Raw genomic sequence first — 24,777 nt, 5'->3', positions numbered from 1 at the left:
AACTCTCTAAGAACCCCGATTAATTTCTTTGTCAACCCAGTTGCAAAGCTTGTGAACAGTGGAAATCGTTTTAGAATTTTGCAATTATTCAATTGTACCCTTAAGTGAACCTAATAATGTTTCAAGGTATCGTCCCTAAAATTACATTTGGACACAGCCATTTGAATCCCAGATCGGATTATGGTTATTTTCAAGTGTGAAGAAAATTGTACCTTCTGATCTTCAAACATCCACTATATTTGACAGCAGCACGTGCAGTTTTTGCAAGTTTTGCATAGGTATTGCGGGGCAGTTTCCTATGAAGTGCCATGTGGGATGTTGGGGCACCCGCTATTGTTGTTTACCCGCTAGTCTGGCAGGCGCCCACAGGATGCATCAGACTCCAGGTGCAGATGATGGAAGGTATCAAATCTCGACGCAGCGCCTGTGCCAGGCAGGTGCTGCTGGAGCTGCAGCTGTCTGTGTTGTGTGTGGTAGTTGTAGCAGGTGACCTCGCCCTTGCATTGCACGGGATTCCTTCTTGTATGGGATTACTAGACTTGACTTGCAGCTAGCGCCGTCCTTCCTCGGAAACATCTGCTGGAATAGAATGCTTGTAATGGAGGTAGTTCTTCATTCAGAGAAATTTCTCCATCCAGTCCAGAGTAAGTTCTCAATGCAGAGAAAGTTCTTCTCGCATGAGATACAGTTGTTTCTTGATTGGTTGACTTACAGCTCAAAGTTTTGAAACCGGAGAAGTTTTTTTTTCAAGAATCAGACAGCCATTATTAAATTTGTTTTATGCAAATGAAGTTGTTAAGTTAGGCTAGGTAAGATCAGGTCGCCCCTTCATTGGAAATTAATATTGACTTCCACTGGGTGACAACATAATCACATTCCCCTGGTAATTGACCGAATTTGAACCCGTGTCTCCATGACAGAATGGCCGTGATCTAGCCTTGATCAGCATCTGCAGTCATTTAGGAACGAATATTTCTATTATTTGTCTGACTTTATGTATTATTCTTGTGATTGGATCAGGATCAGGGTTGTATAGAAGTAGTCATCGGATCGAAATTCTTGATCAAACTGTTTGATTTATTAGTAAATCTTCTCGCTTAGTATGCTGCTGGTCCACTGATAAAAGAGATGAATTTCTGCCATAGTTGAAGGAAAATCAATCATGAGTCGGAATATTTGGATTAACCTGTCAAGCAAGCAAACAAATCATGTCTCGAAGGCAGCGTGAACTTTTTCTGCATTTAAGATGTTCACATAATAGTTTATATAGTCAATCGTCGTGAACCTTAAGATTAGGCCGTGTCCCTCGGTTAAGATTAGTGTAAATGGTCGGTAATTTTGTTTACCATCGTTGACTGGCGACCTTCGGCGGATGGCGACTACAACTGTCTCTCATAGTATGAGAGACAAGTTTATCTCACCAAGTCACAATGCTGATAGTGGGTAGAAAATATAGATTGACATGTTCAAATTTCCTTCATCTTAACCTTTAATGGCCCTGTTTAAAGAAACGGATGCTCTTAGTCAGTAACAAAGCCATCCAATCATCTCCATTAATTCTACACTGATTCTATGTTCAGAACAAAGTATGTGAAGAGATTTAGAGATTGAACATTAGGAATTTAATGTTTAATTTTATTTCACTGTTCCGTTATGGTTATACTCTTTTATATAACCAATGCTGATTGCAAACAACGTTAACAAAGGAGTAGACAGTTAACTGAAGAAACCAACTATGCTTGCGTGGCTGCATTGCAAAACTCGAAATGGAATAAAATGCAAATGTTTGCACATTAATAACCGGTGCATGTTTGCTATTAAACAAAGTAATAACTTGAGTTGATTGAACCGATTTTCCCAACGAAATCATTGTAACAGCTTAAAGGATTACTGCAATATTTTATTGGTTAAACGATGTAACACTGATCACATTAAAATGTGTTTTATCATCACATGATCATTATTGGTCAAAGGGAAGGTATATCTTTCTGATTATGTATTCAATTTGATATATCCTGTAATAATAGGAACCACCTATATTGTCTTTTCTATGTGTTCATACAGAGGTTATCTTTTGCGTTAAACTTTCAAGATCATAATTATCGTAGCAAGTTAATTGTAACCTGATTATGAGTGAAAGAAGGGTGTTCAATGGATTGAGATCATTGTGTAGCTTTTTGCTAACATCAGCTGTTTCATTGTTTAGGATCATTCATTAAACGATCAAGAACAACTCGGTTTCAAAACACCAAAAGCTAAACTTTTCTCATTATTTAACCGGTGACTTGCTTATTCCCAAGCAATATATCCACTCAGTCGACTACCTAATGTATCTAGAAGTTTCTTCGACATTCGTGAGTTGGAGATTAAATGATTCATGTGATTCAATCTCTGTTACATTTTCATAGACCAGCAACAGCCATGTATTGTCAATGCTGACTGCTTGTGTAATACGAGTGACCTTTACATAATACGAAACGCTGACTAAAGGCTTCGCTCTGCGTTCTTGTGGTTCATGTTGATACCAGTCGGAGATGTTCCTACACAGTTTTTTTTGTAGTCGAAGAGTATTTTGGAAATGTGATACTTCAATTTGGATGGAATTACTGTACCTGTAGTAGCTCTAAAAATTTGGATTTTCCCCCTGGGGTTAAACCGAAATAGTATATAAATCGTGTGACCAGAATCTTTTTAATCGGATTACGAGAAAAGAACGTTCTTCGATTTATTCAAATCAAAAGGCTACTTTTTAAATCAAAACAAGGACACAAACATAACAACAAGGAAACAAGGATAAACAAGGACACCTCTCATAAAAGTACAGTCTGCAGTGTGAACATAGATAAGAAAATCTCTTTACGTTCTCAGCTGAAGACAGTTTTATTAGGATATTCAGTTTTTTAGGTATGTTTATTTATGTAGAGTTCATGAACTAGCTAGTTCATGAACCGGAGCTAGAATGGAAATGAATTTCAACTATATTTTGTTATTTACTATTTGTTACTTTCTATTGAACCAACTCAAAAACTATTTCCCCCATTTACATTCACTTCCTTGTTATTAGGTATTATTTGTTTCTTAACCAAATTTTTAAATAAAATATTCGACGATGACAATATATTATGAGAAGTCTACTTGTCTAATATCAGTATCCAAAATCAGTGGTGTGACATTTTAGTTTCACAGCTATTACAAGTTTACCCCATATAGAGATAAACATCAATGATGTTCTGACAGAATTGTGTGACGTTTCGCAACACCACGGTTTCTCCGTTTCTGTGGTGGTTTACTAAGCCAGAGCCAGAATAGAAAGCTGCGTCTGTAATTGGCGAAATCTTCATCACAATGTTAATTAATACACAACTCCACAATGTTTTCAGACCATTTACTCTTATGTACAATCTGGGTTATAGCACAAACCAGGCATTTGGTTTTGTGTTTTGTTATTAGTTAAAATAGGTTTAGGAAAAATAGTTAGATTTTTCAGTAAATACGATTTATAATATATTTAACGCCACACTACATTATTTTGACAAACTTCACACGCAAGGATTTAGTCCAGAAAACAGCTGTTTGCCGCCAGCTTATTCAAATGGGGTTTCATGGCGTACTACTGTACTGTAATGAGTTTTACCGGACACCAATCAGCTGAATATACTGTATTTGGGTGGCAATAAGTGGTTACAAACAAAAACATAACACCTCTTAGAGGTTATGACTAGTGATTTTTAGTCCTTTAGTTGGTGGAAATATATACGGATTTGTACAGATTTAGTAGAATGGCGTAAACTATCGTACGTCCCTCGTCCAAAATGTGTGTACCGGACTCGTATGGTAATCCCGTACTCGACTTCGTCTCGCACGGGAACGACCACACTCGTCCAGTAAACACTTATTTTCAGGACTAGTAACGTAATATACTATTACAGAATAATATGTAAAATATATAATTTATAGATCAATCCGGTAAAAACATCGGATTACATGCAACATACACCACAAATAAATAAATATGATTTTTTTTTTATTAAAATTAAATTAATAGCATAATTATTTAAAAAAATAGTAAACACACATTATTAAATACTTTTCAAATCAATTAATGGTTCACAGTTTTAAGACAAATTAAATTAAATTTTTAACATAATATTATCACTTAAAACAAGTACACTAAAGGTAAGAGCATTATTAGAGATTCCTTTTCGATTAGTTTCCCCATGCAATAGTCATTATTTAACAATTTGAGAATCGGCTGATTACAGTAGTTTGTAGGTTATAGTTTAGAATGCAGTCATAATCACCGTAAGTGATGCCTATGCGGTGGGCGGGGGTGTATTATTGACCAGTATGTCACTGTGAGGGGAGGGGGGGATGGCACATGGTGTACAGAACGGTATTTCCCCGCCAGGTGCACCAACCTTCGCCGTCAGCTGGTCGCCTTCTTCTGCTTCTCGCCGTCAGCTGGTCCCATTGTTGCAACCACCCCCGCCTCCACCGCCGACCAGCCGGTGCATTTAAATGCCCGTGTACTGTAGCGCCACCGTACTGCTTTAGAAATGATTTTACTAGAGTCTCCAGCATTTAAATACTGTATCACGTTCACTTTAAACTGGCTTATTCTGATTACTTAAAACAAATAAATATATGTTCAATAAATTATGTATTCACTCAACAACTATTTTTAACATTTCAATTTATGTAAAAAATCTAATCAAACATACAGTGGTTTGAATTTATATTTTCAAACATTGTAAATTGCAAATCTATTGTTTGTTAATAACCAAAAACAAACTGTTAATTTTCATCGCGTTCAATAAAAACCGATTGCAAAATCAAGCCAGTAATCAATTGGAAAGTCCAACAAAAGTTATTAATTTACTGGCGGCAAATAATTACAGTAATGCCATAATTGATTCCAATGTATTGGTCATGTATCAGACTGAATTAGCACTTTTGTATTAAAATGTATTCATTAAATTCTGAATACTAATTAACATATTTTAAATGTAAACTACGGAAAGTAGTAGTATATTCGCCTAACTCTTGAAACAATAGTTATTACTTTTTGTAGTATTAACTTGAATTATGCCCGATTACTCTTGTCCTTAAATAATAAATACTGGCAAAATTTGCGTAAATGTTTCATCCGTCCAAAATTCCCTAATATTACATTAGGGTGATTTTCGTTACACCTAATAGTATAACTTTTTATAAATTCGACACTTTTTTCAAGTATAAAGTAGCTAGGAGAGAAAATTTAACTACATTATGGTTAGTGTGTGATTTTAGGTGCAAATGATTAATCTAAGCGACAATGGGAAATCTATTCAAGAAATTAAATATGTGAACAGAATAACTTTTAAAATTGTTAAGTGATTTTTCGATATTACCGCTTTAAGCTGTGAATGATTATCAATTTCAGCTATAGCTGTGAGCGATTGTAAACCATGCTGTGAACGGTGTGAGTGTTTACCGATACTATCGATATTAGCTAGCGATTATCGACTATCGCGATTCTCGACACTGTCAGGTATCCAATCGACTTGGCTCCGCTGCGCTATTGATCCACTCCGCATTCCACAGTCACAAGCCACGTGCCAAAACATTTCGTCTCTTCCTTCAACTGAGTGTTGAGTGTTGATTTAGTAACATTAATTACTACATCTCTTGACAAGTTAAAATAAATGTATCTAGCAGCGACTGTGTATGAAAAACAAGTCTTTTGTTTGAAATAGTTTTGCATTTTAATATGAACTAAATACTTGTAAATGGACACTCCATTAATATATTGGGTGGATTGGAATATTCTACGCATTGTTTGAAATATTATTTTGGGGAAATGTGTTATTGCTTGGGATTCGAAAGGGATTTTGTGGTAAATTTACAATCATTAGATATAAAAAAGAAAACACTGATTGTTTTATTGTGAAGACATTAGGTACTATTTAAAGTTCAAACTCAGCAAAGCTAGCATCACCAATCAAAAAGTTTATGTAAACAAATCCTCATCTCCACAAAACGAGAAATGACGAAACAGGATTTGTTCCGGAACAGGACTCGTTCATTCGCAAATTCTGGTGGACAGGTCTTTAATTAAATTTACTATAATCATGTAACAATCTATTAATATCAGTAAAGCAATGTGGTAGGTAAAATAATTATCGTGGCCATATTAGCGTCTAAAGAGTAGGTACAGTAAGAGTCGACACTTTTCAATTAAAATCATCGCACATCAATCAATAGCACAGTTGTCAATGCAAAATATAGCATGTTTAGGTCAAAGCATCCGTAAGAATCTCTGGCAATCCTATTTTTCTTAAATTAAAATGCTGTCTTAACAAGGAACCATACCACTATTGACCTCGGTCTACTTGCACTACAAATAGTCTTAGCTGTAATCATCTGGGTGCAACAAATAAAAAAAATTTAGATGTTCACATGGGTTTGCATTAATTGCGCCCAGCCTTCAAAGGGTCCCAAAAAATGTTCCTTAGTTGCGCCAAGCTCAAGCCAGGTGTTTTTCATCTTAGGTCAATTCGGTTAGTTACGTTTTTTTTGCGTGGTTTGCTCTATGTTTGTGTTGGTGTGTTGTTTGTTTATTTATTGTTGTTTGTTTGTTGCAGTTGGGCATCATCTATCGCGACATCAAGCTAGAGAACATCCTTCTGGACTCCTCAGGACATATTGTACTCACGGACTTCGGCCTCAGCAAGGAGTTCCTGCCTCACGAGAAGGTAACGAGTTGTTTTAAGCCTTATCAAATTATCTACTTAAATTCCTGTGCTGTTTACTTAAACCATAGACTAACCAACACAAGTATACTTCTCATCCAATTGTAAATTTTAAAGCTCGTTTTTCGTGTCTATTTCATGTCTGGTGACACTGATCGCAAGTGTCGACTAAATTTTGTTTCTATTATTTTAGGGCTAATCTCACGATTGGTGCTTTACTGTTAGGTTTTTCTACCTCTGTTTCTTTTCCTTGTATTGTTTGATCGGCACATACGCAAATAATGCTGAACGAATGAGCTTAAATTTCACACAAAGGTAGATCAAGAATTAAACCAACGCACATGTCCGTTCATGTCTTAAAAACCTCCCTCGTGTGCAATGTGTACACAATGGAGCTTGCGGAAGTAAATATTGATCGGTCTGAGTGTTTATATTTCGATAAAGTTATTCATTTTATTCTGCCTCACAGCTGTCTGATATGAACCATTAATTTTGGAAAACTATAAGTGGTTGAATATTTTCACAATCAAATGTGGATGTTTCCTGTTGTTACAGTATATTCAAATAACTTGACGATTCTCCGAGTAAAAAACTAATACAATATTTACGTCATCTTTTTCCACTGCGTGTTCATATTCTACATTTACATCTTTATCGGTTTTAACCAGTGTTTCGACGGATTCTTCCTAAACAAAGTGGCCAAAGATGATGTTTGTTTTGTAACAGAAAGATAGATGTAACGACGGTGTCAAGAACCCCACGTGGCAACGGTCGTTTCTCTTTGTCCAGTCACAAACAAACCTATTAGACTTGCTATCACTCTAGGCCTAAATCACTTCCTATAATTTACGTGTTTCCCGACGTCTTCGACCTTAGAGACACGTGTTGTTGACATACCTTAATTGCATTTGTAATTCGAATGAAATCAAAATGATCAATCTTATTGTTGTCTGTAATGCAAATTTGTAAAAGGTAGCTTGTTATATTTTACCAGAAATGTATGTTTTTATTTTTTCTGTTTCAGGATCAGCGGGCTTATTCCTTCTGCGGCACCATAGAGTACATGGCGCCTGAAGTAGTTCATGGAGGAAGTACCGGACATGATATCGTAAGTTTTTTTGTTGTGTCTTTTATGTTGCTTCTGATCCCATCCAACTAGCATTATTTTAGCTATTATTTGTGGACATTCTGAGATTAAAAACATTTGTCCTATTATTTGTGAAGATTCTTTGGATTATAAGCCAGGATTGGAACTGTTCAAGGACTCTGGTTTTGTTTACCATTGCAAATTATAATTAGCTAGTTTAGAGAGCTAATTCTATAAAAACTCTTTCTATAACAATTCTATAAAGCTAATTCTATAAAACTGTCTGGGCAGCTGAGTGGTTATAGTGCTTGCCTTCAATCTGAAGATCGCCGGTTCGATTTCATGCGAAATCGTTTCCAGGACCAGATGCAATTTGTCATCTGGATTTAAATTGATTATTCTTTCAAAAGATCGACTTTAAATAGTAACAAGTTCAAAGTTTGGACCGTTCCCTTACAAAAAAAAACTTTAAAAAGGTCAAAAGCGTAGACACACACTTACACGAAAAATAGGTTTGCAACTGTCGAATTTGAAAAGCAATCTTACATCCTTCTGATCGAAGTCTAACAAAATTATGACTGATAATAATAATTAAGATGTATAATTGAAATTTGAATCTTTTATGGGAGCTAGGAGTAAAAAAGTACAACTGTCTGCTAAATAATTGGCTTTGTGTATTAATAATCACAATGTTAGTTGCACATCATGTTATTGTTACGTAACAAAAACTTTCTTTTAGTTTAAGGTTCATTGTCGTATTATGCCTTGTGCGAGGTTTCCTAGATATTTAATCATTGAAACCTCAATTATGTTTAGTTTAGACTCTACAATTGCTAATTAGGAATCGTATTTAATATATGTAAGTTTGTAAAATTGAATGATTAAGATCATCTCCTTAAAACGATGAGGTTAGTCTGAACGTTTTACAATGCAAGTTGGACGTAACAAATGTAGGACAGGGGTGGTCGTCTGGACTTTGTAAATGAGGGAAGGGGTTGAAATGGAGCACACCTCGACCTACTTAATAATAACCCCCCCCCCCGCCCCTGCTCCGCTACACCGTCCAACATAAACAAAGAGTAACCTCAAATCTTTGTGCTGCTGTAATTTAACTTAGTATTGAATCCACTCAACTCTCGTCAAGGATCGTAAACTGCTTTACAAGCTCAAATTAAAATCTACGCGAACTGCTGGTTACAATTTTTTCCAACATTTAACATTTCAATTTTCATTATAATTCACACAACTAAAATCTCAACATTGATTCCAGGTTTTACTAATGTTTTTTTAATCATATCGATACTGCACAATAATTAATTGTGTCCTTATTTTATCATTGTTAGATGACTAGTGAATATATCGTCTATTCGTCTGGAACACTCTCCCTCTCACTCGGTCTGAGCTGTTTGCGTAATGTTGTGTCCCAAGTGGGACACGGATCTGGGTTAGCGGGTCGAGCGTCGCACAGCGGAGTAGCGAACACGCGCACATCGATACAACAGGCAGCGCATCTTCAAACTGTCACTGCCACCGCCTACATGAGCGCATCTTCTGTTGATATCGACATGGACGCATCTACAAACTGTCACTGCCTACATGAGCGCATCTACAAACTGTCACTGCCACCGCCTACATGAGCGCATCTTCTGTTGATATCGACATGGACGCATCTACAAACTGTCACTGCCTACATGAGCGCATCTTCAAACTGTCACTGCCACCGCCACCGCCTACATGAGCGCACATTTTGTTGATATCGACATGGACGCATCTACAAACTGTCACTACCTACATGAGCATCTACAAACTATCACTACCTACATGAGCGCATCTTCAAACTGTCACTGCCACCGCCTACATGAGCGCATCTTCAAACTGTCACTGCCACCGCCTACATGAGCGCATCTTCTGTTGATATCGACATGGACGCATCTACAAACTGTCACTGCCTACATGAGCGCATCTACAAACTGTCACTGCCACCGCCTACATGAGCGCATCTTCTGTTGATATCGACATGGACGCATCTACAAACTGTCACTGCCTACATGAGCGCATCTACAAACTGTCACTGCCACCGCCTACATGAGCGCATCTTCAAACTGTCACTTCCACCGCCACCGCCTACATGAGCGCACATTTTGTTGATATCGACATGGACGCATCTACAAACTGTCACTACCTACATGAGCATCTACAAACTATCACTACCTACATGAGCGCATCTACAAACTGTCACTGCCTAACCTGACTTGATATTTCCTTATTTGTATAGATAAAGTTCATGATTTGCATATTACAATAAACTTGACTATCTCTAAGACCCCCTCTCTTATTCCTAATCAGTACTACAACCATACCTACCCTACTGAATACATAAGATACATTGCACTTATTCGTTTTCGCAATGTCAATAATGCCGGCTTAACCACAATAAGCTGTAAATCCCACACCTTCACTTCGAAAATAGCCATCATTGTAGCCCGAAGGTCCGAAGAATGGCACGTCTTGAAAGAAACTAAATCGGCAGTTACAACATGACCGAAGTTTCCACCATTCCTTTATGGACCGCATCCCACATCGCTTGTGTAACGCATTCACGCTTATCGGACTAGTCTTCTGGCGTAACGCGTAACGCACTCTTTCTCACATTATCCACGGTGGTAAGCTTTCCGTAAACCTTATCATCGCATGCTTTACTGCAGGACACGAATGTAATGCTGATGGAAAGGAGACGTTTGATTCGCAAAAGTGGAATTTGATTGGTTGAGATCTCAAAATACCTAAATCTCCAAGGGTTACGGGACGGTGGAATTGATCTTTTCCAACTATACAGTATAGCGACATTTTCCTGATAGGAACACCGAATAATATTGATGAGTCGCTCATAATGAAATGAAATTACAGCTCCGTTTTATTATTCCCAAGGAAAGTTAAAGATTTAATAGTTTTAAAAATTCAAAGTTACCAGTTTCCAACAGACTTTTCCCTATTTTAGATTGTCTACGTTTAGTTAGTAAAATATGACTTCGTAGTCTAATCGGCTGGTAGAAAAAAGAGGGCTTAGATGGAAAAAGGTTGGAAGATAATGAAACTTGTGGATGTTGTTCAAAATTTTTTAGCTTTTCCCTCCATTACTCTTTTCCCATACTTCCTACCGAAGAAGCTACCTTACACTTGTTGTAGAGCGTTACATCTCCTACACTACTGTTCAAACATGTCTGTACGTTAATTTGTTACCGAGAAATAGTTTTCCTAAGGAAAGTTTTGACAATTCAAAGTTGCCCATTTCCAACAGACTTTTCCCTATTTTACATTTTCTACGCTTAGTTAATCAAACATGACTTTGCTCGGCTTGCAAGTTTTTTTTAACTGCTACAAAACTGATTTGAAGCACTCATGTTGGTCGAGTGTTGAGTGTCTCTTTCGCAAACCTAGGCCAATCTACAGGCGAGTTGCCAGGACTGCCTGTGTCACCCATGACTCAGAGAGTTACTTATCAGCCCTATTTGGCTGCCATCCTCCCAGTCTGCTCGCAGCCTTGACACCTCATGTTATAAGACTTATAGACTTCTGGTCGATCTCCCTTTTGTTCATTCCCACCACAGAACCCATCAAACATCAAGCGCCGCGATGACTAACCACTAACCGTGATGAGCTTACGTCCTTGACCCAATCATTTGCGATTTATTCTCCTAAGGTCGAAGATTCTTAATTAGAAAATTACGAAGTATTTTCCATCATAAATGATTGAAGTTTATACTGGTTGAATGGTTCAGCGTAAAACTTTTATTGGGTAAAAAGTGAGGTAATAAACTTTTGCATTATCAAAGCAGGTTGCCTGCAAGAACTGATTATTGTGGGATATTGAGGTTAAAACGTAGGATAATGAGTCTATATGTAGCTGATTGGGCCTAAATTAAAAGGTTGTCCAAAGGAACAGCTGATCTTAGTCAGTAGCAAAGCTACACAGAATCATCGCACTCCATATACTCATCTTGTATTTCATGTTAAGGTTTAAATGCGCACCTAGGAGTCCGTTGGCATCTCTAAGAAGTGAAGCTACGAATTTCCGAGTGGGTTTCAAACCGATCAAACACTTTCCGTAGTTTGATCCCTACCAGCTGATTCTCTATAACTCTGTTGCCAAGAGAAGTGATAACCGACTACAATGCTAGATGCAGCCGAGCGCGACACGCAAGTAGGGCGAGAGAAATTGCAACTTTCACTGGCGTTGTAGAGACGGTGGGCTATCGCGCGGCCGCGACTGATCTGGCGATTAGATGGGGTTGGGGCTCTGCAGATAATCTGGACGCCGAGTACCCGAGTACCTTGGGCGTGTCATGACTAAACCCCATGACATCGTCCGGCAACGATACAAAGTTAGTTATGCAGTTTGAACGACCGCGATAGTTAACAGTAGTTGTTTGATCAAAGTTGTTGTGTTTAAATATTTATTTGTCCTTAGTTGTAGGTCTAGTTCTACCTACCTTGCCTTAATAAATTACGCAATCGTGTGTCCAGGGAGGGAAGGATGTTTTAAAATACTTAGGTACTGTAAGGGGCTTACACTTATCCTCTTATACCACCGTTGTACAGTTGTAGGTCTGAAAGTGTCTTTGGATGTTACAAAACATTAATCCATAGTCCCTACACTAAGTTGCTTAAATTTTCGTTGAAATTGTACCCCATAGTTTCTGCCCTCGGCTACTGAAATCTGAGGAAGTTCGTTAAAAAGTTATAACCCATAGCATTGAATGTTAAACCTTATTGTTTAGGCTACATGACAAGTAAAAAGTCAAGGCTACTGAAAACGCAAACAAAATAGAAAGAAAGAACAGTTGTAGTGTGTTGTTTATTCATTTGAACATAGTTTCTGTCGTCGCTGCTAAACGTCGTGTGTGCTAATCGGCTGAACGCTGAGGAAGTTCCGTCAGCTGGAGGTCAGGTCAGGCGGGCTGCATAGCAAGGTTTGGTGAAGGCCGAAGTGTATTGGTGTCAAGGTGTATAAACAGCCGATCCACTGCCTCCACTCTCCACCATTGCCACTGCCCACATACTTTCACATGTCCAAATATTGTTGACGCACACACATCATATACTGTAGTACTGATTACCTTCGCTCCTTACTCTATGCGCGTCGTCTGCTCTCCCGCGTTTTCTCAGCTGTTTAACTAACCTACGAAATCACGGCAACTCAAGGTCGCATGCGGCAATCTTGTTTGCTAGAGGATGAAATTGGCCTTGTACCCGATTTAGTGGAATTATTTCACTACAAATATCTGTGCTTTTGGCAAAAAATAATCGTGGTGAATTGAAAAATAAAATGTGTGGGTCAGAATCGGGTTAGCTATACAAATTTAAATGAGAACTGGGCCAGTTTAGTTTGAATTAGGATAATTGTTTCGTTTTTATAGTCTATTATTAAAATGGATTTAATTTCCTACTCGAAATAGCATTCTATATCATTGATACAACAATGCAAACCTGATTCAACTTAAACTGACCAATTTTTATTTAAACGAGTTGGGAGCTATAAACTAACACATTTCGACAAACTCTGTAAAGTCACAATCCATCAAAACTAAAGATAATAGCAAGTTGTAAACCAGTATTATAGCTATGTAAAATCTACAGAAAGCTTATACAGAACTTATTTTCATATATATATATATATATATATATATATATATATATATATCTGAACAAGAAAAATAACACACGTTGGATCGTAGTCCTACTCCATTACCTATCTTGTTTGAACAATTTTCATTGTGATACACACAACACAGATTTAGGTATATGAATTAAATAACTGCGACATTGCACATGTGCACGTGCATACAAACAGGATTGAAAGTAATTTTCTGAAATCAAACAAATGTAGATATTACGTGATTTAGACATGACACTGTCTGTCAACAAACAGTTGTGCGTCATACAACATCACACACAGTTGCTGCCAATGGCAGATCTTGTGTATTTAAACAACATTTAGGTAACACCCTCCTCAAATTTATCAATTTCACAATGTCGAGTTTAGGATGAAAGATTGTTTCTCTCACTGGGTGAAAATATTGTTTTAGCTTTACTCTTCCCTTAAAATGACTTTGTATCTCAATTTTTAAATGTTGATGATAATGCAAGGTTATTCTATTATAGCAGTATAGTAATATTTTGTTCTTTTAAAATGATATATGAACTAGTTATTTGAAGGAGTCCTAGCTCATACATGGTCTGAATTGAATGTATTTATTTTAGATGGGTACACTATTTAGGGGCTAAACCTGACTTTAAATTAAATAGTGCAGTGGATAAGTAAGATGAATCTTAGCCTAACTGACTAAGACAATATGATTCTTTAGCTAGAGTTCTTATAATTTAAAATCTAACAATCATTGAACATAGGTAGCCAATGGGGGGGAGGTCTTAGTCTTCAAGATTTTCTGGACATCTAATCACATTATTTGTGTTTTTGCCGTATCAAAATAATAGTTAGAATGTATATTTTTCATTAATATCTAGCAATTGTTCTATATCATTAAATCCACCAATTACGGACACATTAGCTGGAACACCCCTCTCCCTAACAAAAAAAAAAAAAAAAACAAACTAGTCTCTTGTTTTGGAACTATTTTAGCTTAAAACTATTATCTATATCAAACTAGTGACTTTTTCCTGTATGCAAGTACTATAACCACTCAGCTACTTTTGGCTTGTTTTAGTCCACTCTTCTAAAACCAATAAAGTTTAAATAAATTTTATGTTTTAACACACTCGTAGTATGATTTTATGATTTGTAGTATGACGTAATATTTACGTTGTGTATTTTACAGGCGGTAGATTGGTGGAGTGTAGGTGTTTTAACCTACGAGCTGCTCACGGGAGCTTCGCCTTTCACTGTGGAAGGAGAGAAGAACACTCAGCAGGACATATCCAGGTCAGTCTAAACCTTCTAATCGTAAATCTCTTTAACAGATTAAAGCTCCATTTACTCGCAAAAGAGAAAAATGCTAATTGTTGAGAAAACCTTTCTCGCATGAATTTAAGTTCATGTTTCCTTTGTCTACGTTCTTAGGGTTACATTAGAGAAATATATACACCAGGTATTGTTCTTTTCCTCCCTGACGTTAAATAAAACCAATATACAATCTTAGGTAAAAATACAGTTAATCAGCACAACCACTCCATCAGTAACCAATTTCTAACTACAACTAATTTTGTAGAAATATATAACTGCAAATTTTGGTAGATAAAGAAAAGAAATATTTTTTCCAAATTTCATATTAAAAATATTGCTTAAGTTGTGTGCTGAAAGAATCTAAATTATACTACTGCAGACTTTTGTGAGGCCCCTCAGTTATTCTGTTATCCTACAACGATTGATTAATCAAATATTACCATTCAGACTTGATGCACATTAAAATCTTATCCTATTACAACAGTTGATTTCTTATATTTCTTATAATTTTGGTTAAACACCTACTTACATACTCTTGATAAAACCAGAACTATCAAAACTACTTGATATGGCCAAAATTAGTAAATGTACAACTTTGCTGTTTTTGTTGTAGACGTATCATGAAGACGCAGCCACCCATTCCGCAATACCTCTCGGCTGATGTCGCAGACTTCATATCCAAGTTGTTAGTCAAAGATCCGCGTCAAAGATTGGGTGGAGGGGAAGACGACGCCGAAGAAGTCAAGCGGCATCCGTTCTTCAAGGTGGGTGAATAGTTGTAGGTCTACATAAGATATTTTATACTTTTTCCCAGGTAAAGGAAACCCCCCACAAAGCTTTGCTTTGAAAAAAATTATGCTTAGAAAAAATATTTTCGATTTGCTCAAGTAATACAGTAGTCGCAAGTTGAGTAGGTCTAAGCTTCGCTTTGGTTTTTTTTTTCAGAAGTTCAACTCTAAAAATAGCTTCTCGGAATCAAATTTTAATTTTTACTGTCAGTGTGGCTAGACAAGAAGTTTTTTTATAAATATAAAACAAAGCTACACAGATTATTCCACTTTACTCCAGTCTCATCCTGTATTCATCTGATTTTAACCCACACAAGTGACACCATTTCAAAGCAAGAGTGGTCTAAGTACAAAATCAAATTACTTAAAGTTTTCTAAATTTTTTTTAGGACATTGATTGGGACAAGTTAGCAAGAAAAGAAGTGCCAGCCCCTCTTGTGCCCAAAATCGCAAATGAATTAGACGTTAGCAATTTCGCCGAAGAGTTCACCAAAATGACACCAGCTGATTCACCTGCTGTGGTTCCTCCTAATTATGATAAGATATTTAAGGTAAGTCAATAGTTTTCAATAACTTTCTTGCATTTTGTATTTTTTTTAAATGTATGTTTTAGTTTATGGTTAAAAGAGAACGATTTGCTCATGTTCTCTAACTTACTACTAGAAAGTAATCATGGATAGAACCAACTATTTTATTCTCATGTTAAACTTTTTGCCAATTTTAGAACAAACGTAGCTGGGTTGAGTTTCCGAGAGATTGTGGTTAGGTAAATTATTGATTCTGTTCTATACACCAAGCTAAACTGGACGGTTAAATTATTGTGAACTTGTGCATCTTTTTATTTTATCAACTGACCGAACCAATAGAGCAAGTAGACGCTTGTATTGGCTCACTGTGTTGGTGCCTCATTAGACTACGTTCTATTTGAACGAAAAGAAAATAGTTACAGCTTCATATGAATGGGGTGTCTACCATTGATATCTTATAATAATGACATGGCTTAGCTGTAATCTATAGTAATTTAATTGAACTATTGGGTAGAAAAAGGTTTTAGGTATCCATAGCTTACTACAATTTTCTGTGGAATTTTTGTTGTTTATTGACTTGCAAATTACATCATTTTATTAAACACAAGTAGTACTCAATGGTTAATGTTGATTATATTTTTGTTTCAGGGATATTCTTATGTTGCTCCTTCAGTTTTATTCACAGACAATGTCATCAGCAGTGAAATTTTCCGTCCAAATGACAAACGGCCAACGACAAATAACATCATAGCCTGTAAATTCAAGGTATGTATCTTTAAAGGAAATTTATTTTTGAAAGAAAACTTTTATTTGACAATTCATTCTAACTTTTGACTATGGTCAAATCTAGTTATCTATTTTTATGTTATCTCAGGTTCAAGAATTTGAATTATAAAGCGGTTATTTTCTTATGTTATTGCACACTCTCTTCTACATTACCCTACATTAACTTATTTAAACTAGGCCAAAATACTCTTATTAACTAGGCCAAAGCTTATTTTTTTTTTGTATTTTACATTTTATCATGTTAGAATATTTTATTATTATCCATGTATCTACTATCAATGGACAAATATGTAAAATCATCCCTATTGTTACAGAACTCTGCGTTTTTCCAAAACTACAACATCAACCTAGAGCGGGATGGTCTATTGGGCGACGGAAGCTTCTCGATTTGTCGCCGTTGCACAGAAAAAACAACTGGGCACCAGTATGCAGTCAAAATCGTCAGCCGAAAGATCGACTGCAAACAAGAGATTAACCTGCTACGAGCCTGTCAAGGGCATCCGAACATTGTCAACCTCCACGAGGTCTACTATGATGAGGTAAGTTGTTCCTAGAGTGAAACTATGTAACTAAATAATTACCGTTTTTAGATAAGTCTGCTATCATAATAAAAACTGTTGTGCCCTTAGTAAGAATTTTTGATCCAACTCATGTAAACTTTCTTGATCACTTCTTAACTTTTCTAAGATGGAGACATATTTAAGGTGTTTTTAAATGTACTATTGTCAGAATGAGAGATTTAATAAGAAAATTTAAATCTTTAGTAGAATGTAACCTAGTAATTTTGAAGTGTAGCAACAGTGTAACATATAGTAAAAAATTACACAAATATCTTTACTTTCTCCAGGTCCACACCTATCTGGTCCTAGAGTTGCTGCGAGGTGGGGAGCTCCTTGAGAGAATCAGACGCAAAGATCGCTTCACCGAGACGGAGGCAAGTCGCATCATGAAGCAACTTGTTCGAGCGGTCAGCTTCATGCACGAACGCGGCGTTGTTCATCGAGATCTTAAGCCTGAAGTAAGTGAATAAGATTTCTTTCAATTATTACATTCGTGGGTTACATAGCTTGGTTAATAATGGATGTAGTACTGACTCGTTTGTGGGATTAGTCATTGATTATAAATACGGTAGATGCAAAACCTGAATCATCTGTGTAGTGAAGCAGCAGTCCTAGTCCGCAAGAGGCCAATACTAATAAGTACGAGTTTGTGCTGCACCTTGAAAGAACTACTTTTTGTTGACATTTTTTGTTTGAGGTGCAGAAAACTACTATAATATGTTTTACCCTGAGCATGTGGAGGATTTGGGAAGCAAGCTAGTCTAGTTCTAAAGCACAGGACTTTGGTCCCCAAGATCTCGGGTTCGAATCCCGCCTACCACCTATAGGTTTTAACAATGCCACAACCCTTAAGGTCCAGTCTGAAGTTAGAAGACCAGTTAGACAGTCTGAAGTGGGCTAGAACCTAGTTTCTTTATTACTAGTGCTGCAATTTGTTCAGATGGGAACAGTAACAATATGCTTTATTATTGCTATGTTGTGAATCGTTTTGGTCATGTATTTTCCTATACAACTGGCTGCCTAGAAATAGTTTGGCTCAATAAAGTAAAAATAAAGAGATTCTAATCAGTGGTTTGTTCAACAGAACATGCTTTTCACCGATGAAAGTCCAAACTCCACCATCAAGATTGTGGACTTTGGGTTTGCACAACTGAAGAAGGAAGGTGACTCTCTGCACACTCCTTGCTTCACGCTACACTACGCAGCACCTGAAGTCCTCAACCAAGCTGCGGACGGCTACGACGAGAACTGTGATTTGTGGAGTCTGGGAGTGATTCTGGTGAGTATACTGGAGAAAGCTGATGTTCTAGTAGAAGTTTTAACTTTTATTGTTGAAAGTCACCAGTTTTTTTATTAAAATGGACAGTATTATGCTATTATTTATGCCATCATATACCATATTCTGCGTTAAAAAAGAACAAAAGACATATTTTAAGGTTACTGGTTCAATCCCTAGATTGATTTGTTAGGTTTATCATTTGTTATTGCATTTTCAATTAATATATGACATTTAGCGTAAAGTTGTTGTTATACAGTATAGTAACAAGACCAGGGTTCTACTGGTCCCTTAGGCTTATAACATGCCAATAGTGTAGAAAAACGCAAATAATACAAATAAAATAAAATAGTGTCTATGACAATGTATCACCAAATTACACCTATTATTCATGACCTAAAACTCAAACAAATTTTGAGACGCTAAGTTAACAGTCTTAAATTTTTTTGTCATTTTAATTTTACGACTTTCTTTTGAAGCCCACTTGTAGGGGCAAAGTGTGAAAGCTGTGAACTTGTTATGCGCTGTCCACTTGGAAAACTATTTTGGGTTAAGTTGATTGTGTATCCAATTTTCCACGTTTAACGCTTGTTGTTTTCGTACAGTACACAATGTTGAGTGGTCGAGCTCCATTCCACGCCAGGTCTCGAGACGAGAGTCCGACAGCAGTCATCGCTAGGATCAAAGCAGGAGAGTTTGATTTCCTCGCGGAGGCTTGGAGTTCTGTGTCCCATGAAGCGAAGACACTCACCAAAGGTATGCTGCGACTTCAATTTGTAATTTCCTAATCAGTGAGGTTTCTTTTAAGTTTGAAAATCTTAATATCATCCATTTACAGCAACAAACATGATACTGTACCCAATCAATGCTAGAGACTACAAGTAAATCACATTTATTTGTGTTAAAATAAAATTCACTTAACGTCAGATTTTAGTAAACATTGTGTATGGGTAAATATACACAACATCTTGCTGGCATATTTATAATTGAACTAACAAGAGTTGTATCTGAACAACCTAAGTAAAAATCTCCTCACACCACAAAAAGATTATATATACTTATTTACAGAAGTTTTCTTAAGGTTGCCAAATTTGTGAATCGTGCGTTCTGGCGATGACAAACATCTTAAGATATGGCTGTACAAAATACAAACCAAGTGCTGAGGGTGAGGGAAGGGTTCAAGTACGTAACTAAATGTTTGTTGTTGTAGGACTGTTGACTGTGGACCCGCGTCGGAGGTTGCGCATGACATCACTGCTGGCTAACCCCTGGGTACAAGGCTGTGATGTTTCCGCTACACCACTGATGACTCCCGACGTTCTCACAGGGTCGACCAACAGATCAGCTGAGCTCGGAGTGAAACATGCCTTCAACGCGTTCCATCAAGCTCATCGGGAAGGCTTCCGACTACAGGTGTGTTCTGCAATATCTCTCGACTTGGAGCTGTGCCAACTCATCAGACAATTCAAAACTTCTTATTTGATAGAGCCCTAGATATTTAAATTACAATCACTTTGGTATTTGAATAAATGTTTTAGAAAGGTAAATAACTCTTCAGCGGTTGTTTGAATTCTACATTGCTATTATGGTGGGGAAATCCAAAATGGTCATCACCTCCAAGGACTCTTATCCCATCAACTTGGGAAATTTTCAAACGATTTCTTTGTAAATGTAACTTTTGTCCATATTAAACTAAAATAAAGTAATAAAACATTGTGTACCTTATTATGCAAAATATGCAAACAGGTATATGCAACAGGTATTGTGTGAAAACCTAATTTAACTCTCAACTTCCTTCAAATCACTAGAAAAATTCAATGAGGGAAAAACCATCACACATTTGTTTCCAATGTACACATTGTTTATATTCATGCAATTAAGCATAATTCTTGGTTAGTTACATTTTGGATTTAATATATGAGCCATAATAAAATTGTGTCTAGTCATGATTACTAAAAATTCAATAACTATTACAGGATGTCTTCAACGCAAAACTTGCTCAACGAAGGAGGTTAAAGAAAAAGTCATCAAATGATATTCGAAGCTGCTCAACATCAAGTAGTTTCTCCAGTTCTAGCTCCTCAGGTAACACATTCATTAGATCTAGCCCTTAGAGTGCCAGGCGAGAAAATAAAAGTAACGCTCAAAAAATGCCGATGATTTTTCCCGAAGGTCGCGCTAAAAATGCCGAGCGCGATCTGGCGATTTTTTAGGTTAAAATTTCATAAAAATCAAATTTTTGATATTTCGACCAACGAAAATCGATGTATCACATCTAGTAACTTTCGACTCAATGTTAATATATGGGTTAAAAGAATCCGAGTATCCATTCGGTTGTTATGACAACTGTTCGATCATTACGAAACGTCCGGTCAGCCGGACGTTGGCACTTTTGGCTCGTTCTAAAAATGTCCGGTCGGCCGGACGTCGGCACTTTTGGCTCGTTTTAAAAACGTCCGGTTCCCCGGACGTTGGCACTCAAAGGGTTAAAGACAAAGTGGTTTTGGTTCAACTTATAAACACGCAATAACAGTTCTGATTAATCTGTCAATTCTTTACCTGAAAATATATTTCAGATTTTCATTTTGATACTAATAATCCACTATCTTATATCATCGTACAGGTTTCATCATCAATTTGTGTTAGATAACAAAGATTTTACTGTAATTTTTTGAAAATTAAGTTTGGTTGACTTACTCAAGTCTTATGTTCTCAGGTCACTCATCCATCCAGACGCCCATGAGTGGAACGTCTCCAGTCAAACGGTCGGCCACCGCTCCCAAGTCTGATGTGTTCAACTTCGGAGAGGAAAGAGTACACGAGTACCTCTCCAGTCTTTCTTCGTCCTCATCTGAGAACAGCCACATCTTGGCTCACTTACCAAAGAAACAAAAACTCATTCCATTCCCCGAGTGCAAAGTGAAAAGTGTTCCCGACAGCTTGTGTGCCGGTCCTAGTTGTTCACAAAAGACAGAACTCATAGACTGCCGACTCAGCCAGGCAGAGTTCACCGATTTGGAAGTTGGCAGCTACGAACAGGTTTCCGACAGGCTGCCATCAGTCAGTGATGTAGTTCTGGAAGACGGAGTGCGGGAAGGCCCATTGACTCGGTCTAAAAAGAGAAAACTCGAGTCTGAACCTTCAACACCGTCCCCGGAAGCCAAGAAGACAAGAAAAGACAAAATCAAAACCAAAGGTAGCAGACATCGCAAGCACCACCATCGGTCGAAACACCACAAACACCGAGTAGAGAAGTGTCCCGACGTCATCACCATCGATTAATTATTACTTAAGTTAGAACGAATTCGAGTTATTGGGTCCTTTCAGACATTTCAACCGTTTTGATACAGTAACAATTTTGGAAAACAAAACGAATCAGATAAAAGACAAAATACGGTAAATGATTTTAGTCCTTAAATGCCAACCAATGCAAGGGGGTTAAATTTTAGTGAATATTTTGGATCTGGTGCTTAGACGAATAACAGAAGGACACAACTCAAAGGTTGTGATCGACTTGAGGAAGGATAGTCACGTAAATGCTTAGTCACTAGTTGTTTAGAACTCGCAATTATCAGGGAATGTGTTGTGCATACTTTGTATTAGAGAATAAAACTACCATTGTTATTTTATTTAAAAGTATTTTATTTTTTGTTTTAAGATTGTTTGCATTTAGTTTTTATTGTAGTGTGCATGATTACCACTGAAATGGCTTGGTTCATTTGTGGGACAGGATATGTAACTCTACAATAATTGTTTATTTTAAACTATTATTGTAAACGATAGATTATATAAGTTTAGATGAATTATATTTTTGTATCAGTTAAATTTTTGATTTTCTTGTTTATATGAAGTACAATTTTTTGTATTAAATACTTACGTTTTACTTCCAATGTGGTATTTTAACTTGTTTCATGCAACTACTTTATATAAAAGTGCCTTTTTACAATTGGTATACAACTTGTTACAGTTAAATTTGATTTTTTCAGATCGTTGAAGTTTGTTATTTTGTTTACAGATTTCTAAGTTACCATCTTTATGAGGATATGTAAATTGTTTTCAATATATTTAAATGAAGTTTTCACTTTTGTAAGCCGATGTGATAGTAAATCTTACGACCCTAGGCTAGCTCTGTGTTGGCCGTGCACTGTTCTCAATCAATGTAGAATAAGTCTAAACAGCATTGTTAGCCAAACTGAGACAAATTTTGATCAAGTAAGGGAAAGTTAACAAAAGTTGAACTAAACAGATTTTTCTAATAACAGGAAAACTTGTGCTTAACCATCTCTGCTTTCCTCTTATTTGATAAAATCATGAATGAAATACTTGAATTAAATAGGGATGTAAATGTAAAGAAATAATTTACGATAAAAAATATGTAACTTATACCTTTAAGTGTGCAAGTTTATAACTTTTTATGAAATCTAAAAAATTGTGAAATTGTAGAACAATATTTATGCTCTAATGAGTTTGGTGTCAAAACACAAGATGGACTTAGCTGTAGTTTAAAACCAGTAAATCATGGCAGGGACCATGAATGAAAGTAAAGTGCCTAGAAGTGAATTGAAATCAAAGTGCAAAGATAAAACCAAAGCTCAGTAGCCACACTAACTCGACACATCCTGGGAAATAAGACACCCCTGTCTTTCCAAGGGGCTTGTTCATTTACAAAACCTTCTAAAATGATAATCATAATATAACAAAGTGTCAATCATATTAAACGTGTTTTGTTAAAACAAACTTAAACTCCCCTTAACTGTCACAACTATGAACAAAAATAGTTGGGAACAAATTATTGGTGTTTGTGCGACTACTGTGTTGGCAACATTGATCTTAACTGTAGAAGTTATAATTTCTCGTATAAATCGGTCTATACAGAGAAAATGAAACAACATTCCCTTCTCAAATTTGGATTTTCTTAAGCTCTGAAAATTGTTGATGGGCTTTTTCCTAACATCACCTCTCCCATGATAATTCTTGGAAATACTGTCTAGTATACAAAGGGAACTTTGCCTGATTCTACATATAGACACCATAAAGCCTTATTTTCAGAGATTCTAAGGGACGGAGAAAGAATTTTCATTTAACAACTGATAGTATGTAAGAGAAAAATGAAGTATTATTACGAATAAAACAGGCAATACTGTTTCAGTATAAAATAGAGAAGACTTTGAAAGTCGTACTGATGTTTCCATACTTTGATACGTAGCAGAGATGCCAGTAGCACTGTTGCCTTAAAATCAATAATTATTAATTATTGCTAAATTATTCTGTGATGAGCATATGTAAATTAGAAAGTTTATTTTTGTAGGTTGAAAGTGAGAGTATAGCCTCATTCACACAGGGCGAGTTTACTTGCCGGCGAGTACGCTTGCAGTTGTTCACACGATGCTTTTCCCACTCGTCGCTCAGTAGCTGGCTTGAACCAAATCCTCTGACATATTTGAATAACATGCACACAAGTGCAAGCAACTGTGTTCTCACTGGGCTACTTACACGCTAGCTCGCTCAAAAGCTGGCGAGTTGGCGTGTAAAGTAGCCGCAGAGTCAACTTTTTCCAGAGCTTTTTTACAAGCAGCTTTTGAGTGAGTACGTCGTTCACACTGACCTATTTTACTACCTGCGTGTAAAAAAGCCGGCATGTAGCTTGTAAACTCGCCCTGTGTGAACGGGGCTTATGTTTATCAATAGGGTTAAATATGTATTTGATTTAGGAAATATATTTATTGATAATTCAATCATGTAAACTCAATCGGATATATTGTTATGTATCTTTGTGAATTTTTGTCTATTTGTACATTTGCTTATTTTCTGTATTATAGACCTAAATAGATTAATATATAAATGTTGGGAGTTTGAATAAAATTTATGAATATAAAAACAGCCTGATGATTTCTTCATCCTTTGGAGTATGTTTAATTTTAATATTACCAACCTAATTTAATATCTGTGGTCAAAACCAACATAACCCCCATGGTGGAAGGAAAAAACATCCCATGCATAACCCCCTAGTGTAAATGAAACTTTGATAATATTTTATCATGGTACCTGTACCTTTGACAAT

The 24,777-nt window shown here is 36.5% G+C and overlaps 1 protein-coding gene across 2 annotated transcripts in view; it reads left to right on the top strand.

Moving 5' to 3' along the window:
- The window catches only part of LOC128999614 (ribosomal protein S6 kinase alpha-5-like), a 165,884-nt gene extending 141,323 nt beyond the window's left edge, over positions 1–24,561 (top strand). For both annotated transcript variants that reach the window (XM_054426201.1, XM_054426200.1), the window contains exons 5-17: positions 6,624–6,734; positions 7,756–7,839; positions 14,655–14,758; positions 15,393–15,543; positions 15,957–16,118; positions 16,743–16,859; positions 17,195–17,419; positions 17,728–17,898; positions 18,525–18,719; positions 19,322–19,472; positions 19,927–20,129; positions 20,693–20,801; positions 21,433–24,561. In XM_054426201.1, the coding sequence (XP_054282176.1) occupies positions 6,624–6,734; positions 7,756–7,839; positions 14,655–14,758; positions 15,393–15,543; positions 15,957–16,118; positions 16,743–16,859; positions 17,195–17,419; positions 17,728–17,898; positions 18,525–18,719; positions 19,322–19,472; positions 19,927–20,129; positions 20,693–20,801; positions 21,433–21,998 (2,349 nt within the window). In that variant the 3' untranslated portion in view covers positions 21,999–24,561. The remainder of the gene's footprint in view (positions 1–6,623; positions 6,735–7,755; positions 7,840–14,654; positions 14,759–15,392; positions 15,544–15,956; positions 16,119–16,742; positions 16,860–17,194; positions 17,420–17,727; positions 17,899–18,524; positions 18,720–19,321; positions 19,473–19,926; positions 20,130–20,692; positions 20,802–21,432) is intronic.
- The last annotated feature ends 216 nt before the right edge of the window (positions 24,562–24,777 follow it).

The sequence above is a fragment of the Macrosteles quadrilineatus genome, unplaced genomic scaffold (assembly GCF_028750875.1).
Source record: "Macrosteles quadrilineatus isolate MER2022 unplaced genomic scaffold, UCM_ALF_1.0 Scaffold_8__2_contigs__length_117827958, whole genome shotgun sequence".
Classification (NCBI taxonomy): domain Eukaryota; kingdom Metazoa; phylum Arthropoda; class Insecta; order Hemiptera; family Cicadellidae; genus Macrosteles; species Macrosteles quadrilineatus.
Note: the sequence above shows the minus strand (reverse complement) of the source record. Positions and strands in the feature narration are given on the sequence as shown.